This window comes from Leptopilina heterotoma, unplaced genomic scaffold (assembly GCF_015476425.1).
Source record: "Leptopilina heterotoma isolate Lh14 unplaced genomic scaffold, ASM1547642v1 Lhet_58, whole genome shotgun sequence".
In the NCBI taxonomy this organism is placed as follows: domain Eukaryota; kingdom Metazoa; phylum Arthropoda; class Insecta; order Hymenoptera; family Figitidae; genus Leptopilina; species Leptopilina heterotoma.
Genome location: NW_025111131.1, coordinates 2,752,749 through 2,770,309, shown reverse-complemented (window position 1 = coordinate 2,770,309; position 17,561 = coordinate 2,752,749). Strand labels below are relative to the sequence as shown.

Here is a 17,561-nt window from a genome sequence, read left to right as displayed (position 1 = left end):
AAAAGCCACTGTTTATTTAAATAATGACAAGTTTAGTAATTGCTTAAATAATCGTTTATTTATATATTTATTTATTGAGAATAAAGGAATCGCCATTTATTACGTTCTTTGGTACATAAAAATACTACCTAAATCTTAAATCTTTAAATAAAGAAATAATAAATTAAACAAAAAAGCAAATGTCCAACTAGGTTGTAACAATATAAACAAAAAGTTATTAACAGAATATAAGTAGATTTACATTGATTCATAATATATTAAATACACACTTTTGAGTCTTATTTAAAAAAATAGGCTAGGATTATTAATCGAGTCTCCAATGGAAATTGTCAGACATCTAGAAATAAATTAATCGACAACAATTATCTTGTCTTCAAGGCCGCTTAACCATGATGGCTTCACTGAAAGATGAAAGAGAGATGAATCAAAGACCTGTGCTATCTTTAATTCGAAGCCTGGTGGTGCCATTGCGTGGACGAAATTTTCTTCATTATTTGTTTTTCGGTGTACAGGAGCGGCTTAAGGGCCGGTCAACCTTGTCGGTTGATCGCGTGGCAGTTTTGGAGGCGCCGAAATTCACTGTAAAAGTTACATTATTTTTAAGTTTTGTCGCTCTAATAAATTAATTATATAAGACTTGTGATCATTTTCTTTGAAATAATAAAAAATAATAAAAACACTTGTTCGAATGAATTCTGTATGACAGATTAATTAATTTTTCATATATTCTATTAGTTACTTTAAGAAAAACATAAAATCATACCGTTATTATCTTTCATTTTAAAAGTAGTTGTTTCTGTGTGATCATTGTTACAAGACTTTCCTCTAGTTTCTATTTTATCGCTGTTTTTTGCCTTCATTGACTGAGATTTATTTAACATTGAACTGAATTCGCCAAATTTTAATATTTCTTCGAATGCTGATTGTTCCACAGTTACCTATTAACATTAAAATATATTGTTAATATTTAATTATTCAAGTATGAAAATTTATTGATAATTTCTAGATGACTTGAAAAAAAGTCACTTTTTAAAATAAAATTAGCAATTTTAAAAATAATACATCGTAAAAATTTTTAAATCAAATTTATTTTCATAAAAATAAAATATGAATTGGAATAGGTAGTTTTAATATTATTATAACTATAATAATCATATATTCTAATACAGGGAATTCAGAGAAAAGTCATGGATTTTTATTAAAAGTACTGAAAAAAATTAAATTTTTAGAATTCATAAGAAAATTCTGAATTTTTGTGTCTTTTTGGTTTGACTCATAAACTATAAAATTACCACAAATTAAAATACAAAACCTTTAATTTTTTGAATTTCTGACAATAATTTCTTTTTTATAACTTAATTTTTAATCATAAAATAATGACTTATAAATTATTAAATGAATGATTTTACTCAAATATTTCAAAATTAATTCAATTTTAAAAGATTTGCGTTTACAATTTTCATAAATAATTGAACTTCAACAGGTTTTAATTTGAAATTTTAGAAAATTTCAATTTTGAATGAATTTATAATTAGAAATTTTAAAGAACTTAAATTTTTGAAAAATGTTAATAATTCAAAATCTTTAAATCTTTAATTCAAAATTTTCTAAAATTAGTTAAATTTTTCAATATATGTTTAATTAATTGAGGGGCTGGATGCTATAATGTGTTACGCGCCATGTTAAGTGAATGGCGCGTAACACATTATAGCATCCAACCCCTCAATTATTAAAAATAATGGATTCATAGAAGAACTTTAGTTAAAAACACTTAAAAAATTGAATTTTTGAGAAGTTACAAATGATTGCAGAAATTCAATCATTTTCAAAAGTAATTAAATTCTTATCACAAAATTCAATTATGTTCAAAATTTACAAAAAATTTTTCACAAAATCCCAATTATTATCTTTATAATTAAAAAAATTCTTCAAAATTCAATGATTTTATTACAATTTTTAAAAAATTGTAATAAAATTCTTGTGAAAATTTCAATTATTTAAAAAATTTTTCCTCATTTTAATGATTTTCAATATCTACTATTTTAATAAAATTACCCAAAAGAATTCAATTATTTAAAAACAATTTTAATAAAATTGTACGAAAACATTTAATTATTTTCATAAATAATAAAAATTTCACAGGAATTCAATTATTTACAAATATTTTATAAGTTTCTTCTCAATAATTCAATTATTATCATAAATCTGAATAAAACTCATCGCAAAATTTCAATTATTTTTAATACAATTTTAATTTAATTTCCCGAAAAATGAAATTATTCTTAAAAATTTTATTGAAATTCGTCAAAAGAATTCAATTCTTCAATAAATTATTTACTTTTGTTTTTAAATAATTGAATTCTCGTAGAATTTTCTAATAAAAATTGATTTAAAAATGTATTTTAGTTAAAATTTTTGATAATAATTGAATATGAAAATAATTTTGAAGAAGTTACTATAACAATATTCTTATAATATAAAATAATTATTTTATCTTTCGTACATCTTTAATTTATTATAAAAAATGAAAAAATCGATTGCTGAGTCGAAGACTCAAAGTAATCGATTTCTTCATTCAAAAAAAAATTTATTTAAAAAACAAGTTATTGATGTTTTTCAATAATTTTGCAATTAAAGAAATTCGTAAATTAATGTAACAAAACATTTTTTTGAGTAAAATCTTTTCCTTTATTTTCTAAAAATTCAAAATTTTTCATTTTCAATTAAAATTTGTTATTGACAAATTGAATTTATAACCATTTTTTCCCTTTATTTTTAAAAAACTTTTAATTTTATTAAAACAATTGTAATTAAGAAATAGAAATTATGTAAATTATTTCCTTATGAAAATTGAAAATTTTCTACAAAAATATTAAGAAACGGAAATATGTAATGTTTTTTTCCCAAAATAAAAGAATGAGTTTGTGAACAATATTGTTATTGAGAAATAAAAATTATGCATAAAATAGGTATTTATTTACTACTTCTTAATCATAATTTTTTAACAATTTTCTATTTTTTATAAATAAACAAGAGAAAAATTTGAATAATTTAGTTTAATCAAACAAAATTTGTTATGGAAAAAAAGCATATAATAAACAAAATGGGTATATTTTTCATTTGTTAATCATCATTTTTTAAAAATTTTCTAATTTCTAATATTAATTTATTATGAATCCTGAAAAAATATCTGCACATTTTCGATTTGTCAAACAATACCTATTTTTTTAGAGAAAAAAAACAGAAGCATACACAAAAACTAACTACAAAAAAAAATAAAAAAAATTGTTTTGACAGAATGCGATTTGGCTATATACATAAACTACCTTGAATTCTTAATTTCAATCTTCTCACAACAATTTGCAAATAGTTAGCGGCTCTCAGTAAAATTTCCAATACATTTAAAGTTGTCAATGCCAACTTGCAATACAAATTTAATGAAAATTTAAAAAGTAAATTTTAGAAAAAGAAACATTCAGTATTTTACATTAAAATAATATTTAGGTGTAAAAAAGACATAAGTGACGATATATTTTAAAGGCATATATGGGTCCAAAATTTCTAGGGTTTTTGTGTTTGCTGATTACAAATTGATGTTAGATTTAAAAAATTCAAAATGACGCATCCAATATAGCGGACACATTTTTTTGGATTCATCAGATTCGTTTGAAACTCATTAGTCTCTTTATGGGTCTCTGATTACAAATTCAAAGTTAGTTATAAAAGTTTAAAAATAACAGATTAAATATTTGTCCGACATTTTGAATGTTTAAAAACTTACCTTACGAGGCCTGCCACGTTTATTTTTAACAGGAACTAATTTAGTAGAAGATTCATTTTTCATTGCTCTTTTTTGATGCCATTGGAGGTGGGAATCTAAATGTTGCTTTAATTTATCTTGCCTAGCAAACATACGAGGACACAAAGTACAAGCAAACGGTCTCTCTCCAGTGTGCACTCGTCTATGCCTTGCAAGATGTGATGCTCTAGTGAATGCTAACGTACAAAGATCACAAGAATAAGGTTTGTGTTGTTTTTTATCAATTCTCAAAAGTTCTTCTGTACTTCTGCAGATTTTTTCTCTGTTTGATTTTTCAAAACTCTGTTTTATAGTACTTGATTTTTCTTCTGTTTTTGTTAGCAAATCCTGAAAATCGAACAAATTTAATGACTAAAATATTTTATAAATTTCGAAAAAAAATTCAAAATGTAAATATTTTAATTGTTCTGATATTTCACAATAGAGGTATTTGCATGTGAAATATAAAATATTTCTAATGTAAAATTATAAATACGAATACACTTGAATCTGGATCGGTGAAACTATTAATCGGTGATGGCTTCAACGATCCAGCGGATTAGTTGAGACTGAGAAGCAAAACAAACAGGGCCGTACGAAGTATTTTATGTGTGCACCTTTCTTTTAAAAAATAATTCATGTTAGTAAATTAAAAAAAATAACAAAATATTATTAAATATTATGCAAAAATAAAATGTATTTATATTAAAAGAAAAAAGTAAATAATGATAAAGTTATCAAATGAAATAAATAGCATCGGGCAATGAGAACCTTTTTAGGCACGGCACTGATCGACACTTCAAAGTCCCCTTTCCACGCCTACAAACTATGTAAACAGAGTCTCACCGATCCAGATTCCAGTGTAGAGAAATGGAAAAAGGAATAACTTCAGGGTAGGTTAGAATAAGAAATACAAGATTTTTTTTACAATGCTCTATATTATTAAGAACTTTTGAACATAAGAAATTTATCAAATAATACAGGAAATATTTAACATTTATCATTTATACTAATTAATGCTTTTTTTGGAAGTAGATTTGAATAAATCAGTTAAATACGCATAATAATCAGTTTAAAGATGATGTCATAAAACAATAGGAATATTCTTTATCAGTGATATGCAATCAAAGGTTCATAACATTCTTGATTTTTTAAACATTTATTTTAATTACAAAATAAATTAATTATAAGTTAAATTATAACTTGATATTACAACTTAATTATCAGTTAAATTATAGCTTAATTTATAAGTACTCAGGAAAATATTAAGTTACTGAAAATTTACAGGTTAATTGAGTAACTCAAGAGGTCATAAAATAAACTTTGGAATTGTATATTTTTCTCTTTGACGGTAATGAATATTAATTATAGTAGTGATGCATGTTGATCAAATAGATGCTACTATAAATTGACATAAACTATTTGAATGATTTGAATGATTTTTAAAAAGAAAAAGTTAATTCAAGGTTGCCACAAATATTTAATTTTATTTTTCCCTGACTTTTCTCTGATTTCCAGACAAAATTTTTAATTTTTCCCTGACCCTAAAGAATATTCTGATTCAATCTAAAAATTATTAGATACTCAAAAAATGTTCTATTACAAAAATTTACAAAGGACCCCGCACAAAAAGTACAGAATTTGGTTCCCGGTCAAATTTGTTTTGGATTTTAGATTTATGTTTGAGTTAAAGTAATTTGGAACAAATATAACCAATAAATATTAACAAATTTGACCGGGAACAAACTTATGTACTTTTTGTGCGTCGTTCTTTCTTTTATTGTAAAAATATTCAAAAACGTCAATAACTTGTTTTTTTAAATAAATATTTGATCATTATTATTTTTCCGTAGGAATTAAAATTCTTCAAAACATTCAAATTTAAACCTTTTTGAAATTCAACAACTTATAAGAATATTATTACAAGACATGAAGAAGGCGATCACTTCGAGTCTTCGACTCGGAGTGATCCCCTTCTTCATGTTTTGTAATAATTTTAATTACCATAACATTTTTCAATAAATAAAATCCGTTGCAAGAATTAAATTATTTTCATAAATAATAAACCGATTATTCGGTAATTCATTTTTAAATCAAATTTTATTATAAAATTCTAGAAGAATTCAATTATTTAAAATTTCTTAAAAATAATTTATTGAATAATTGAATGTTTGTTAAAAATTAATTCTCATAAAGAATTTTATCAACAAATTTTTAAATAATTGAATTCTTTTGAAAAATTTTAATAACATTTTTAAGAATAAATACATTTTTCGAGGAAATTGATTAAAATTGTATAAAAAAAAATTAAAATCCTGTGATGACTTTTATTATTTATGAAAATATTAAAAATTTTCCAAAAAATTTTATTAAAACTTTTCTAACATAATTGAATTTCGGAGAAGAATTTTATTATTTATAAAAATAATTGAATTCTTTGAATAGAACTTTGTTAAATTTTTTTAAATAATTGAATTCTTGTTTCGAATTTTATAAAAATCTTTTTAAATAATTGACATTTTTCGAAAAATTTTATGAAATTTTGTATATTAAATAAATGAAGTCTGTGAAAATTTTATTATACTTATGAAAATAATTATTGAATTATTTCGAGGAATTGTATTAAAAATTTTGTAAATTTTTGAATTCCTGTGAAATTTTGTCTAGAATTTTATTAAATTTTTTTTAAAAGAATTGAATTATTTCGAAGAAATTTATTAAAAATTTTATAACTAATTGAATTCCTGTGAAATTTTGCCAAGAATTTTATTAAAATTTTCAAAAATAATCGAATTCTTAAAAAGAATTTTGTAAAATTCTTTTAACGAATTTTATTCAAAAGTTTATAAAAATAATTGAATTCTTGAAAAGAATTTTGTTAAATTTTTTTTAAATAATTGAATTCCTGTAAAAATTTTATTACTTATGAAAATAATTGAATTATTATTTATAAAGATAATTGAAATTTTGATGAGAATTTTACTATTTATAAAGATAATTGAAATGTTGACGATAATTTTATTATTTATAAAGATAATTGAAATTTTGACTAGATTTTTTTTTAATCTTTGAACATAATTGAAGTTCTGCGAAGAATTTTTATAACTTTTGAAAATAATTGAATTTCTGGAATCATTTGTAACTTTTCCAAAATTCAACTTTTTTTAGTATTTTTAACTAAAATTCTTCTTTCAATCTAGTATTTTTGAAAATTGTAAAAATTATTTATTAAATAATTTATACGTCATAATTTTATGACAGTTCTTGAAAAATTAAGTTATTTGAAAATAAATTATTGTAAGTTATAGAAAAAATTGAAGGTTTTGTATTAAAATTCGTGTTAATTTCATAGTTTACGAGGCAAACAAAAAAACCATAAAAATTCATCATTTTCTCATGAATTTTAAAAATTCAATTTTTTCCAGTACTTTTACTAAAAATCCCTGACTTTTCCCTGACCTGTGGCAACCTTGTAATTATAGAAATTGATGGACAGGTATTTTATTTAAATAAAATTCACGTCTTTCTTATTTACATAAAAATGAAAAATGAATTTGAAGTTTAAATACGCAATATATGTAATACTGTAAGCATTAAAAAAAGTATTCCAAATTGTAGAAGAAAAAATATCTTTTTTGTTATATAATTATTATTTCAGTTCGCGTGAAAAGCAAATAGTTCTCATTGTTAATCCAATATTAACCACTATTTCTTCTTTCACTAATTCTGAAGAACAATTCTGGAATGGCTTTCAAAACAAATTTATCATCCTCTGGTTTTCACTCCAAAGTTTTTTTTAAGAATGTTCGTTTATGAGTTGTTATTTGTTAAATCATAACTCAATAGACATTCAGGTTTTCAATTATGTTTCAGCCATGGATTTTTCCAATTTGTCGCAACGATACTTGACATTCCTTATATAATTAGGTAACTTTCCCTCATGATTTTTCTGCTGTTTACCATTCAATTTCGAAGGTATAAAATAAACATACTGTGCCTCCGATGGGAATAATTCTCTAATTTTCTGATCTATCAGTTCAAAATCATGTCTAGTAGGACTGCGTAAAAAATAAATATTAGTTTCAGATTATGACAATTATTAATATACATTAATGTTACGAATGCCAACATACTTTCTTTGCACTGCGAGAAGTTTATCCCCAACAATTTGCACTAATTTAGAGCGGCATTCTGCATTTAATAAATTATTTGTTTGATAATATCGTATAATACTTTTCCCTTTAGCTGAAGCATTCAAAATCTCTGTGATATTCTGAAAATGCAAATACAATTAGTTTCACTAAATTTTACTATATTCTCAAGAGGTAATAGTTTGAAAATTATTTGTATTACAATTTTTTCTACTTCCTGACTTCCAATCCATTTACAAACACGTTTTGTTTTTTGCTTTTCTTGTGAGTCGTCTTTTCGTTTGACAGAGTACTCTACACTAACTGATTGAATAATGTTGCTTCCAGATGGTAAATTATAGACGCTAGTAGTAGGAAAATTAGAAACGGCAATGTTTTCATCAGGAGTACTCTGAAAAGTCAATAAAGCCATGAAATCAACTTTTTCAGTATTGCACTGTTTGATGGTATTCAAATAATAGAATTTAATCATGTTCAGACTTCGCACTCGATAATTAATTTTAAAAAAGGAGCAAAAAGTAGCTTTCGAACTAAAAAGAAGTAGTAAAAAAGTAGCTATCGAAAAATTAAACTTGACGACCAAAAAAACTCGTTTTAGAAACTTCACAAAACTGGCAAAAAGTCCATTCTATATTTCATTTTCCTGACTTTTTCCTAATTTTCATCAAAAATATTTACTTCTTTCTTATCCTGCTAATAAATTGAATTCCTCCAAAGAATTTTACTATTCATGAAAGAATTTAAATATTTATAAAAATAATTTAATTCTTGCGAAGATTTTTATAAAATTCTTTAAATAATTGATTACTTTCGACTAATTTTATGCAAATTCTAATTTAAATAATTGAATTCCTGAACAATTTTTATTATTCATGAAAAGAATTGAATTCTTACGAAGATTTTTACAAAAAATTTGTTAAATAATTTAATTCTGTTTGGAAATTTTATAAAAATAGTAGATATTGAAAATCATTGAATTTCAAAATGTTTTTAAAAGTAATTAAATTTTACAAAGAATTCAATCAAAATTTTTGAGAATAATTGAATGTCTGTGTGGCATTTTATTAAATTTTTTTTGAAAATAATTGAATTTCTAAAAAGCATTTTATTAAATTTTTTTGAAAATAATTGAATTCTTGGGAACGATTTTATTAGAATTTTTAAAAATAATTGGATTTCCAAGAAGAAGTTTATTAATTTTAAAAATAATTGAATTCTTGTGATGAATATTGTCATTTATGAAAATAATTGAATTTTGTAAAGAATTTTATTAAAATGCCTCAAAATAATTTAAATCTCGGAAATAATTTTGTTATTTATCGACATAATTGAATTCAATCCAAGAATTATTTATGTAAATAATTGAATTCTTGGGAAGAATTTGATTAAATTCTAAAAGAATAATTGAATTATTTCAAAAAATTTAATTTAAAATAATTGATTTCTTTCGAAAAATTTTATTAAAATATTTTAAAAAAAATTGAATTCCTGTGAAAAATACTAATATTTTTGGAAATAATTGAATTTTTCAAAAGAATTTAAACAAAACATTTTTTTAAATAATTGATTTTTTCGAGAGAAATTGAAATTACATTTTTTTGATCAATTTTGCTAAGAATCAAAATTGCTAAGAATTTTATTAAAATTTTTAAAAATAATTGAATTCCTGAGAAGAATTTTATTATTATTTATGAATATAATTGAATTATTGCAAAAAATGTTATTAAAATGTTTAAAAAGAATTGAATTTCTTTGAGAAAAATTGTTATTTTTGAAAATAATTGAATTGTTCATAAGAATTTTATAAACATTGTTTTAAATAATTAATTTTTTGATGAGTTTTATTATTTATGTAAATAATTGAAATCTTGGAAAGAATTTTATTAAATTCTAAAAGAATAATTGAATTATTTAAAAAAAATTTAATTAAAATTTAATTTAAAATAATTGATTTCTTTCGAACAAATTTATTAAAATATTTGAAAATAATAATTGAATTCCTGTGAAAAATTCTAATATTTTTGAAAATAATTGAATTTTTCATAAGAAAAACATCGAAAAAAAACATCTATTTAAATAATTAATTTTTTTGAAATGTAATAAATATTATGAACATTTTATTTCAAATAATTGAATTTTTCGATTAATGAATTTAAAATATTATTAAAAATTATTGAAATTTTTTCATGAATTTTATTACTTATGAAAATAATTAAATTCTTGATTAAAATTTTATCAACAAATTTTTTAAAAAATTGAATTTCCATGAAAAATGTTATTATTAGTGAAAGTAATTGAATTATTGTGAAGAATTGTATACAAATTTTGTTAAATAATTGATATTTGCGAATTTTTTTTGAAAATGCTATTCTAAATTGATTTAATTCCTGTGGAAATATTATTATTTATGAAAATAATTGAATTTTGGATGAATTCCATCAATTTTTGTTCAAATAATTGAATTGTTTTGCGAAATTTTATGAAAATACTAGATATTGAAAATAATTGAATTTTGAACATTTTTGGAAAATAATTGAATCGTTTTAAATAATTTGATTATAATTTTTGAGAATAGTTTTTTGTTTTCCAGTATTAGCGAATTATAATTTTTCAATATGTTATTATCTTTATTTTCTACACCTATAGATTGTATGTACGCCCAAAAATGGTTCGGCAAGACCGCGGGTATACAAATGTACAGAAATAAATAAATAAAATAAATAAATAATAAATAACAGAAATAGTAGCTTCTAGTGGCTGAAATCTAAAAAAGTACCCAAATATTAGCACAACGTAAAAAAGGAGTAAATAGTAGGTTTTAGTAGATGAGTGTGAAGCCTGCATGTTTTTGATCATAATTATGGAAATCATTAAAATTCAAAGAAATATTGTTTAAAAGTTCCGACAATCGATAATGCCCCTCTAGTTTATCTTACATTTTAAAAGTTCAAAAATTTAACATTTCTAAAATATGAATTTGTAGAGAGTGACAATGGAAACCTTCTTTCGACAATAAAATGGTATTCGTTAATTTTATATTTTATATTTTACACCTTCGATAAAAATAAATATTGGGTGCATGCTTTTTAAAACTTTAATAATTTGTTTTTAAATAAGTGTTATTATTTCGAAATTTTTTCTGTTAGTTTGCAAGGCTAGAATAATAGAAAATAATCTGGACATAAGTTTTTTTAAAAACTTTTTTGAAACCCTTTTGTAAATTGTCGACAGTATGTTGAAGTATTAACCCTAGAACGGAAATACGATTTTTTATACACTTTATATAAAATGAATCACAGGTAGAGATCTTGAAGCAAAAATAACAGTAGTTAAGTCGTGAACATACTTTGAACTTCGCTTGGGGTGCCTAATCACCCCAGTTTTCCGTTCTAGGGTTAATATAGGTGGATTCCACGTCAGTTCAACACACTAATTTTCATGACTTGTTGGGATTTGGCTGTACTTTTGTAAATTTATTACTTTTGTAGTGATAAACAACTCCACCAAATATTTTTTCAAAATTTTGAAAATTACCAAAAATATGGCATTTTCAAAATTTTTGTCTTTTTTTTAAAGTGTTCTAATTAACCGATTTTGGGTTTAAAAAAAAGGATTTCTTTGGTTTTAAGTATATTTTAAGTTAAAATAAATATAAAAAAAAAAATTCAAAAAAAATTTTTTTTTTGAAATTTTGAAAAATTAAAAATCCGTTTTTGAAAAAACATCATCTTCGATTTTTTTCAAAATTTTACTAAATGTTAGGGCAAATGTGCTTTACATGTCCTGTAAGTTTTATCTTGGTATCTCAAAGGGATTCGGAGTAAAAAAATAAAACGTAACCACAAATTACGAACATATGGGGCAAAATTCCTCAACTGCCCAGGTAAAAAAATGAATTTTCTCTAAACTTTGCTAAAATGTTACTATTATTAGTAGAAGTGTAAATATTAATTTTTTTTGAATTTGATAAAATATTTTTTGACTTATGGAGTTTCAAAATTTTGATTTTTTTGAAAATATCTTTTTTTCGATTTAATATATTGATAAGTAAAATTAATGAAATTTAAAGTATGAATAGTGATTTTTAACGGGGTTTTCACGGGCTATAAGCTGGTGATGAAAAAAAAGTTGTTTTCTGTCAATTTGACCTTGAAATTCAAGGTCAAATTCTTAATTTCAATATACACTCGATTCTTGTTATAACGAATATTAAAACTCTCGATACAACGACAAAAAAAACACGAACGAATTTAAGAATTTAATTTAACCAAAATTTTGGTTAACTCAAAAAAACGACAAAATTAATCAACCCTTAACTTTATTTAACCTAAAGAATCTAGTGATCCGATTATTATCAAAACTACTTACTTTTTCTTTAAACTGATTCCATAATTCAGAACTTTTAATATAAATAAACATACTTTACGAAAAATTTTGCACGTATTTGACGTTTTGTACTGTTAATCACGGATAAATTCATGCGTTTGAATAGAACGTGAAGTAGGATCCTCTCCTTCCGTCGTAATATCGAGATTTTGAAGTCCCGAGTTCGTCGTTATAACGAGAATCGAGTGTACAGTAGAACTCGGTTAATACGATCCCATTTAATACGATTTCCCGCTTAAGACGCTCATTTATGGTGGTCCCTGCAATTAAAGACATACATTTTATATCCCATCTAATACGTTTTCCCGCATAAGACGCATTCTTAGTGCGGTCCCTACAGAATCGTATTAACCAAGTTCTACTGTGTCTCAAAATCGGTGTTTTTTATTTTTTTCTAACCTATCCCAATCGAAAGCTTACCTTTTTTCCTATGAGCCATGTAAAAATCAGAATGGGACCATGGAATTTTTTTAAAGAAATTAATTATGAATCATCATTTTCTATGTAAAATAATGATAAATTATTATTTTCCTCAAAAATTCGCATGGTCCCACTCTGATTTTTACATGGCTCATAGAAAAAAGGTCACCAGCTTATAGCCCGTGAAAACCCCTTTAAAAATCACTATTCATACTTTAAATTTCATTAATTTTACTTATAAATATATTAAATCGAAAAAAAGATATTTTCAAAAAAATCAAAATTTTGAAACTCCATAACTCAAAAAATATTTTATCAAATTCAAAAAAAATTAATATTTACACTTCTACTAATAATAGTAACATTTTAGCAAAGTTTAGAGAAAATTCATTTTTTTACCTGGGCAGTTGAGGAATTTTGCCCCATATGTTCGTAATTTGTGGTTACGTTTTATTTTTTTACTCCGAATCCCTTTGAGATAGAATTACGATCTGAAATTAGTTAGAACAATAAAGAAATTAATTTCCATTCACAAAAATTAAATATTAATGGTATTTCTTTTAGCTTTTTCAGCCTAAAAACAAAGATATTTTTCAAAAAAATGCTTAAAAAATTATGAAAATCATTTTTTTTATGGATTCAAAAACACATTTTCTACAAAATTACGCATGAATTTCAAAATCCACAAATTTTTAAGCAAAATAAAAATTCAAAAAGGATCGAAATATTTTTGTGACCGATTTTATTTTATGACCATTAAATTCCTCACAAAAAGTTACTTTAAAAATAATTTTGTGGAATATTTAAATTATTTTCTTGATATAGTTAAAAATATCGGTGTAAAATATCGAGAATGAAAAATAGCGTGGCGTAATTTATGAACAATTCCAAAACAAGATATTTTCAATATAGTTCAAAACCTACTGTAAAATGTAAATATTATTTTATTTAAAAAAGAAATAAATATATAACGTGCGTATAATAGATATATTAGTACTTACTTTCGAATGTAGCAATATATTTTTTTCAACTCATGCTCGGAAAATGCGATTTTCGAAGTTAATAAAACTCTTGGAAAATATAAAACTTTTCTACGTTCACAATACGCGTATTGAACATTGACTCACGTAGTTAATATATATTTTATGAGAGGACAGTGAGAATGATAGAAGACCTACTTAGTCTTGAAAATTTTTAATGAGGCTAGGTATCTATATGGTAAAATAAAAATAAGAATAAATGATTTTTTCGTTATTATCAGTATGCTTCCATAAAAAGATTAAAAGTTTGATTATATGACAGAAAAATCTGGGTTCGTACGACACTGTACACTTTTCAAAGCTCCAATATGTTTAAACTATTCATCCGATCAGCTTAAAAAATTTTAATTTCTTAAACACTAAAGAAGAAATTTTCTTTTTTTAAAGCCTCATTAAAAGTATTTAAATGAAAATAATTTTAAAAGAATTTAAAAAAACAAAAAAATGAAGATATTTAAGAAAATTTTTAATTTGTCTATTGTTTTGTCAAAATTAAATCGTAGTTTATTTTGTTGGAATATAAAAAATAAATTTATGGAAAAAAGTAAAGATTGGATAATTCCATTAAGTCCGCTTGTTGCAAGTTCTTGCTAATAAGATTGCAATTCGACAATTAGAACAAACACCTTGAAAACATAGAAAACAATTTGTAAGTCATTGAGAATGCAGATAAAAAATTTGGAAAAGTTTAAGAATCTTAACTTGACTCTAATATATATGAAATGTGCTCCACTTCTCTATTTTACATACTTGTGCTATTAATCTATTTAATTCTTGTAAAACAGAAAAATTAGTATGTTTCCCGTTCAAGGAAGTTTGTATTTTATATCAGAAATTGTAAACATTCTAAAAAGTTGTAGAAATCAGGAAATACCAATTTTCTAATTGTCAGAAATAAAATTTTTAAAAGCGCATTTTCTTGCAAGAATTGGAAAAAATATCGTGTACAATTCGTTGGAAAGATGATTTCACTAGTATAAGTAATGCCAAAAATTATTTAAACCATGTACATCATACTCGTGAAATCACTAACTTTTTTCACTAATTGCACAATATACTGTCTCTACATTCTAATTAATAATTATTAAACGTTTTTTAAGTAGTTAAAAGATAGTAATTCTTGATATGTTTTTTTCAATTGCGCATGTGCAAAGTAATAGAAAATCAATTTCCTTCCTTTTACAAAAATGTTAAAAACAAGAATTCTTCTTTATTTATGAAGAATAAAAATAACTTAAAGAACTTTCCGTCTTAAAACAAAAATTATTTTTGGCCTTTTAACTCAATCTAAAATTTTAGAAATAACACTTTAGTCTAAGTTTCTTCTGTCGAAAATAACTGACAGTTAGTTCTTATACTTCAATTTATAAAAACCTATAAAACTTACTTTATTACTTTATCCAAACCAAAAAAAAATTTAATAAAATCCTAAAGTTTTATACTTGTGTATACCAGCGTGTTTGTTAATTTCCAAAAGTTGGGATTCCTTAGGTCTCCCGCCGAAATCTACTTTAAAAAAAAGTTGAAAAAATTAGGTGTGCACAAGGACGGCTCATTTGATAAATATTAACTCGTTTAACCGAGGGGTTGAAGTTTAAATAGGTACCTCGTTTTTAGCGCTAACCAAAATAACGGCGAGGTCGCACAGTGTGCCTTTTTCTGAAATTGTTTTCTAAACCTAGTATCTCTTGAAGGAATTGACGAAATTGAATGGTTCTTGAGCCAGCGTCAAAAGTCAGAAATTTCATCAAAAAAATCACAAATCTTAGTCTGTAAACCAGAAAAATGACTCAACTTCAAAATGGTCATTTTGAATTTTGAAAATCTGTCATCAGTTTCATCATCAGCGACTCCAAAAACCCCTGGATACCAAGTTATATGTAAATCCATAATAACTTTTTGCATTTTTAATCGTCCATATTGGGTCGGACATTTTGAATTTTGAACATCTGACATCAGATTCATAATCAGCAAATCCAAAAACCCCTATGTACCCAGTGTCATTCAAATAAAATGATTTTTAAGTTTTTGCTTCACTTAGCTGTCATACAGGATCCGCCATTTTGAATTATGAAAATCGGACTTCAGATTCGTAATTAACCACCCAAAAACCTTCCGAATATTAAATATTACCTAATTTGAGTCATTTTTCTGATTTACAGATCAAGATTTGTGGTTTTTTAAATGAAGTTTTTGACTTTTGACGCTGATTCTTAACCTTACATTTTGTTAACCTTGATTTTTTATAATTTTCCTGTATTCTGCATTTATTAAGCTTTATTTTCGTCCAAGAACCATTCAATTTCGTTAATTCCTTCAAGAGATATTTGGTTTTGAACACATTTTCAGAAAAAGGCACATTGGGGACGTGACCAGATTCTAGTTTCATTTATTTTTCATACATACTTTTCTTATCTATTGTTATTTTTAATTAGGTTAAATTTGCGCAAATTCAATTTAATTAAATAAATTTAATAAAAATAATAGTTGATGCCGATTGGGGCAATTGTGAAATGGACCGAAGATCTTTTTCAGGATACTCCTTTATCATGTCTGGTGCGGCAATTTCCTGGAATTCTCGGAAGCAGAGAGGACCGTCGCCCTCTCGTCGACCGAAGCAGAATACGTGTGCCTGACGGAAGTAGCGAAAGAGGCGATCTTTCTGAGTTCACTTTTGACGGAACTCGGACTTTCAAATCTAACTAACATCACAATATATAACGATAATCAGTCGGCCGGGAAATTAGCCACACTGAGAGAAGTCCAGGGCGTAATAGTTACCGCTAGACGTCGCTATAAGCTACTGTTCTTGTTGCGTTTGAGATGTTTCGAATCTAGGGCTCAGACGCCCCGAGTCTGTCAAACATTGTTCCCGCATGTGAGAGAACAACTCGTGACCGAAACTAAAAGTTGTAAGTAATCCCGCTTCGGGACGTTCCACGTTTTTTTATCGGAGCTTGAGACGTCCCGATCGAGGGTTCACATAAGAACATTCAAAATTATCACTCAAGCCTCGCACGGGACGTATTAGTTCCCGGACTTCTCTCAGTGCAGTAATCCAGTGTTTCATTCCCGATCCAGGCACATTAGAATGAAGCATCATTTCATCAGGGATGCCCTTCAAGATTACTCTCTCAAATTAGAATATATGTCAACGTTGAACATGACGGCCGACATTCTAACCAAAGGATTACCAGTGTCTAAAAATAATAAGTGTGTGTTGGAACTTGGGGTTCGTGATTAAAAGTAAATTTAAAAAAAACGTTTTGATTCAGGGGGGTATGTTAGTGATATCAATCTAAATCAGACAATTGACTATTATATTTTTCGCGCCAAGACATCACAGATGTAGCACTTATCATTTCTACTCAATTACACTTTTGTTTCCACTTTTCAATTCAGGTCTGTTCTAACCATGCTAGCAATCTTTTGTATCTATTTGAATAAAGTTATCATATTCGAAATCAGGGTCTCCAAAAACCTTTATACTATAAGTATATTTTATATTTTTTTTCGTTTACCCAGTGTGCACGTTCTGGAACTGTTCTGTAACAGTTAATGGAAATAAAGAACAGTTACAGAACGGTTCCGGAATTGTTCCGGAACGTGCACACTGGGTAGTTATGCATTTGGTACTATAAGCAAACTCTGTAAAAAAAAGTATTGAAAGGTACGGGATTCCGTATTCGAGTGCCAACCCGCCAATGCGGAATTCGCGAAATACCGCATTGGGTGTCGTGGTCAATACGGAAATCAAAGAGTCCC

At 25.0% G+C, this 17,561-nt stretch overlaps 1 protein-coding gene across 2 annotated transcripts in view; it reads right to left on the bottom strand.

Moving 5' to 3' along the window:
* Positions 1-288: 288 nt before the first annotated feature.
* The window catches only part of LOC122508834 (zinc finger protein 184-like), a 28,882-nt gene continuing 11,609 nt past the window's right edge, over positions 289-17,561 (bottom strand). The window contains exons 4-6 of one of the 2 annotated variants that reach the window (XM_043622406.1): positions 3,782-4,147; positions 764-938; positions 289-579 (exon numbers count right to left, since the gene is read on the bottom strand). In XM_043622406.1, the coding sequence (XP_043478341.1) occupies positions 491-579; positions 764-938; positions 3,782-4,147 (630 nt within the window). In that variant the 3' untranslated portion in view covers positions 289-490. Of the gene's footprint in view, positions 580-763; positions 939-3,781; positions 4,148-7,154; positions 7,858-7,932; positions 8,073-8,152; positions 8,342-17,561 lie in introns of those variants that run through there. The other variant, XM_043622407.1, reaches the window with a different exon arrangement.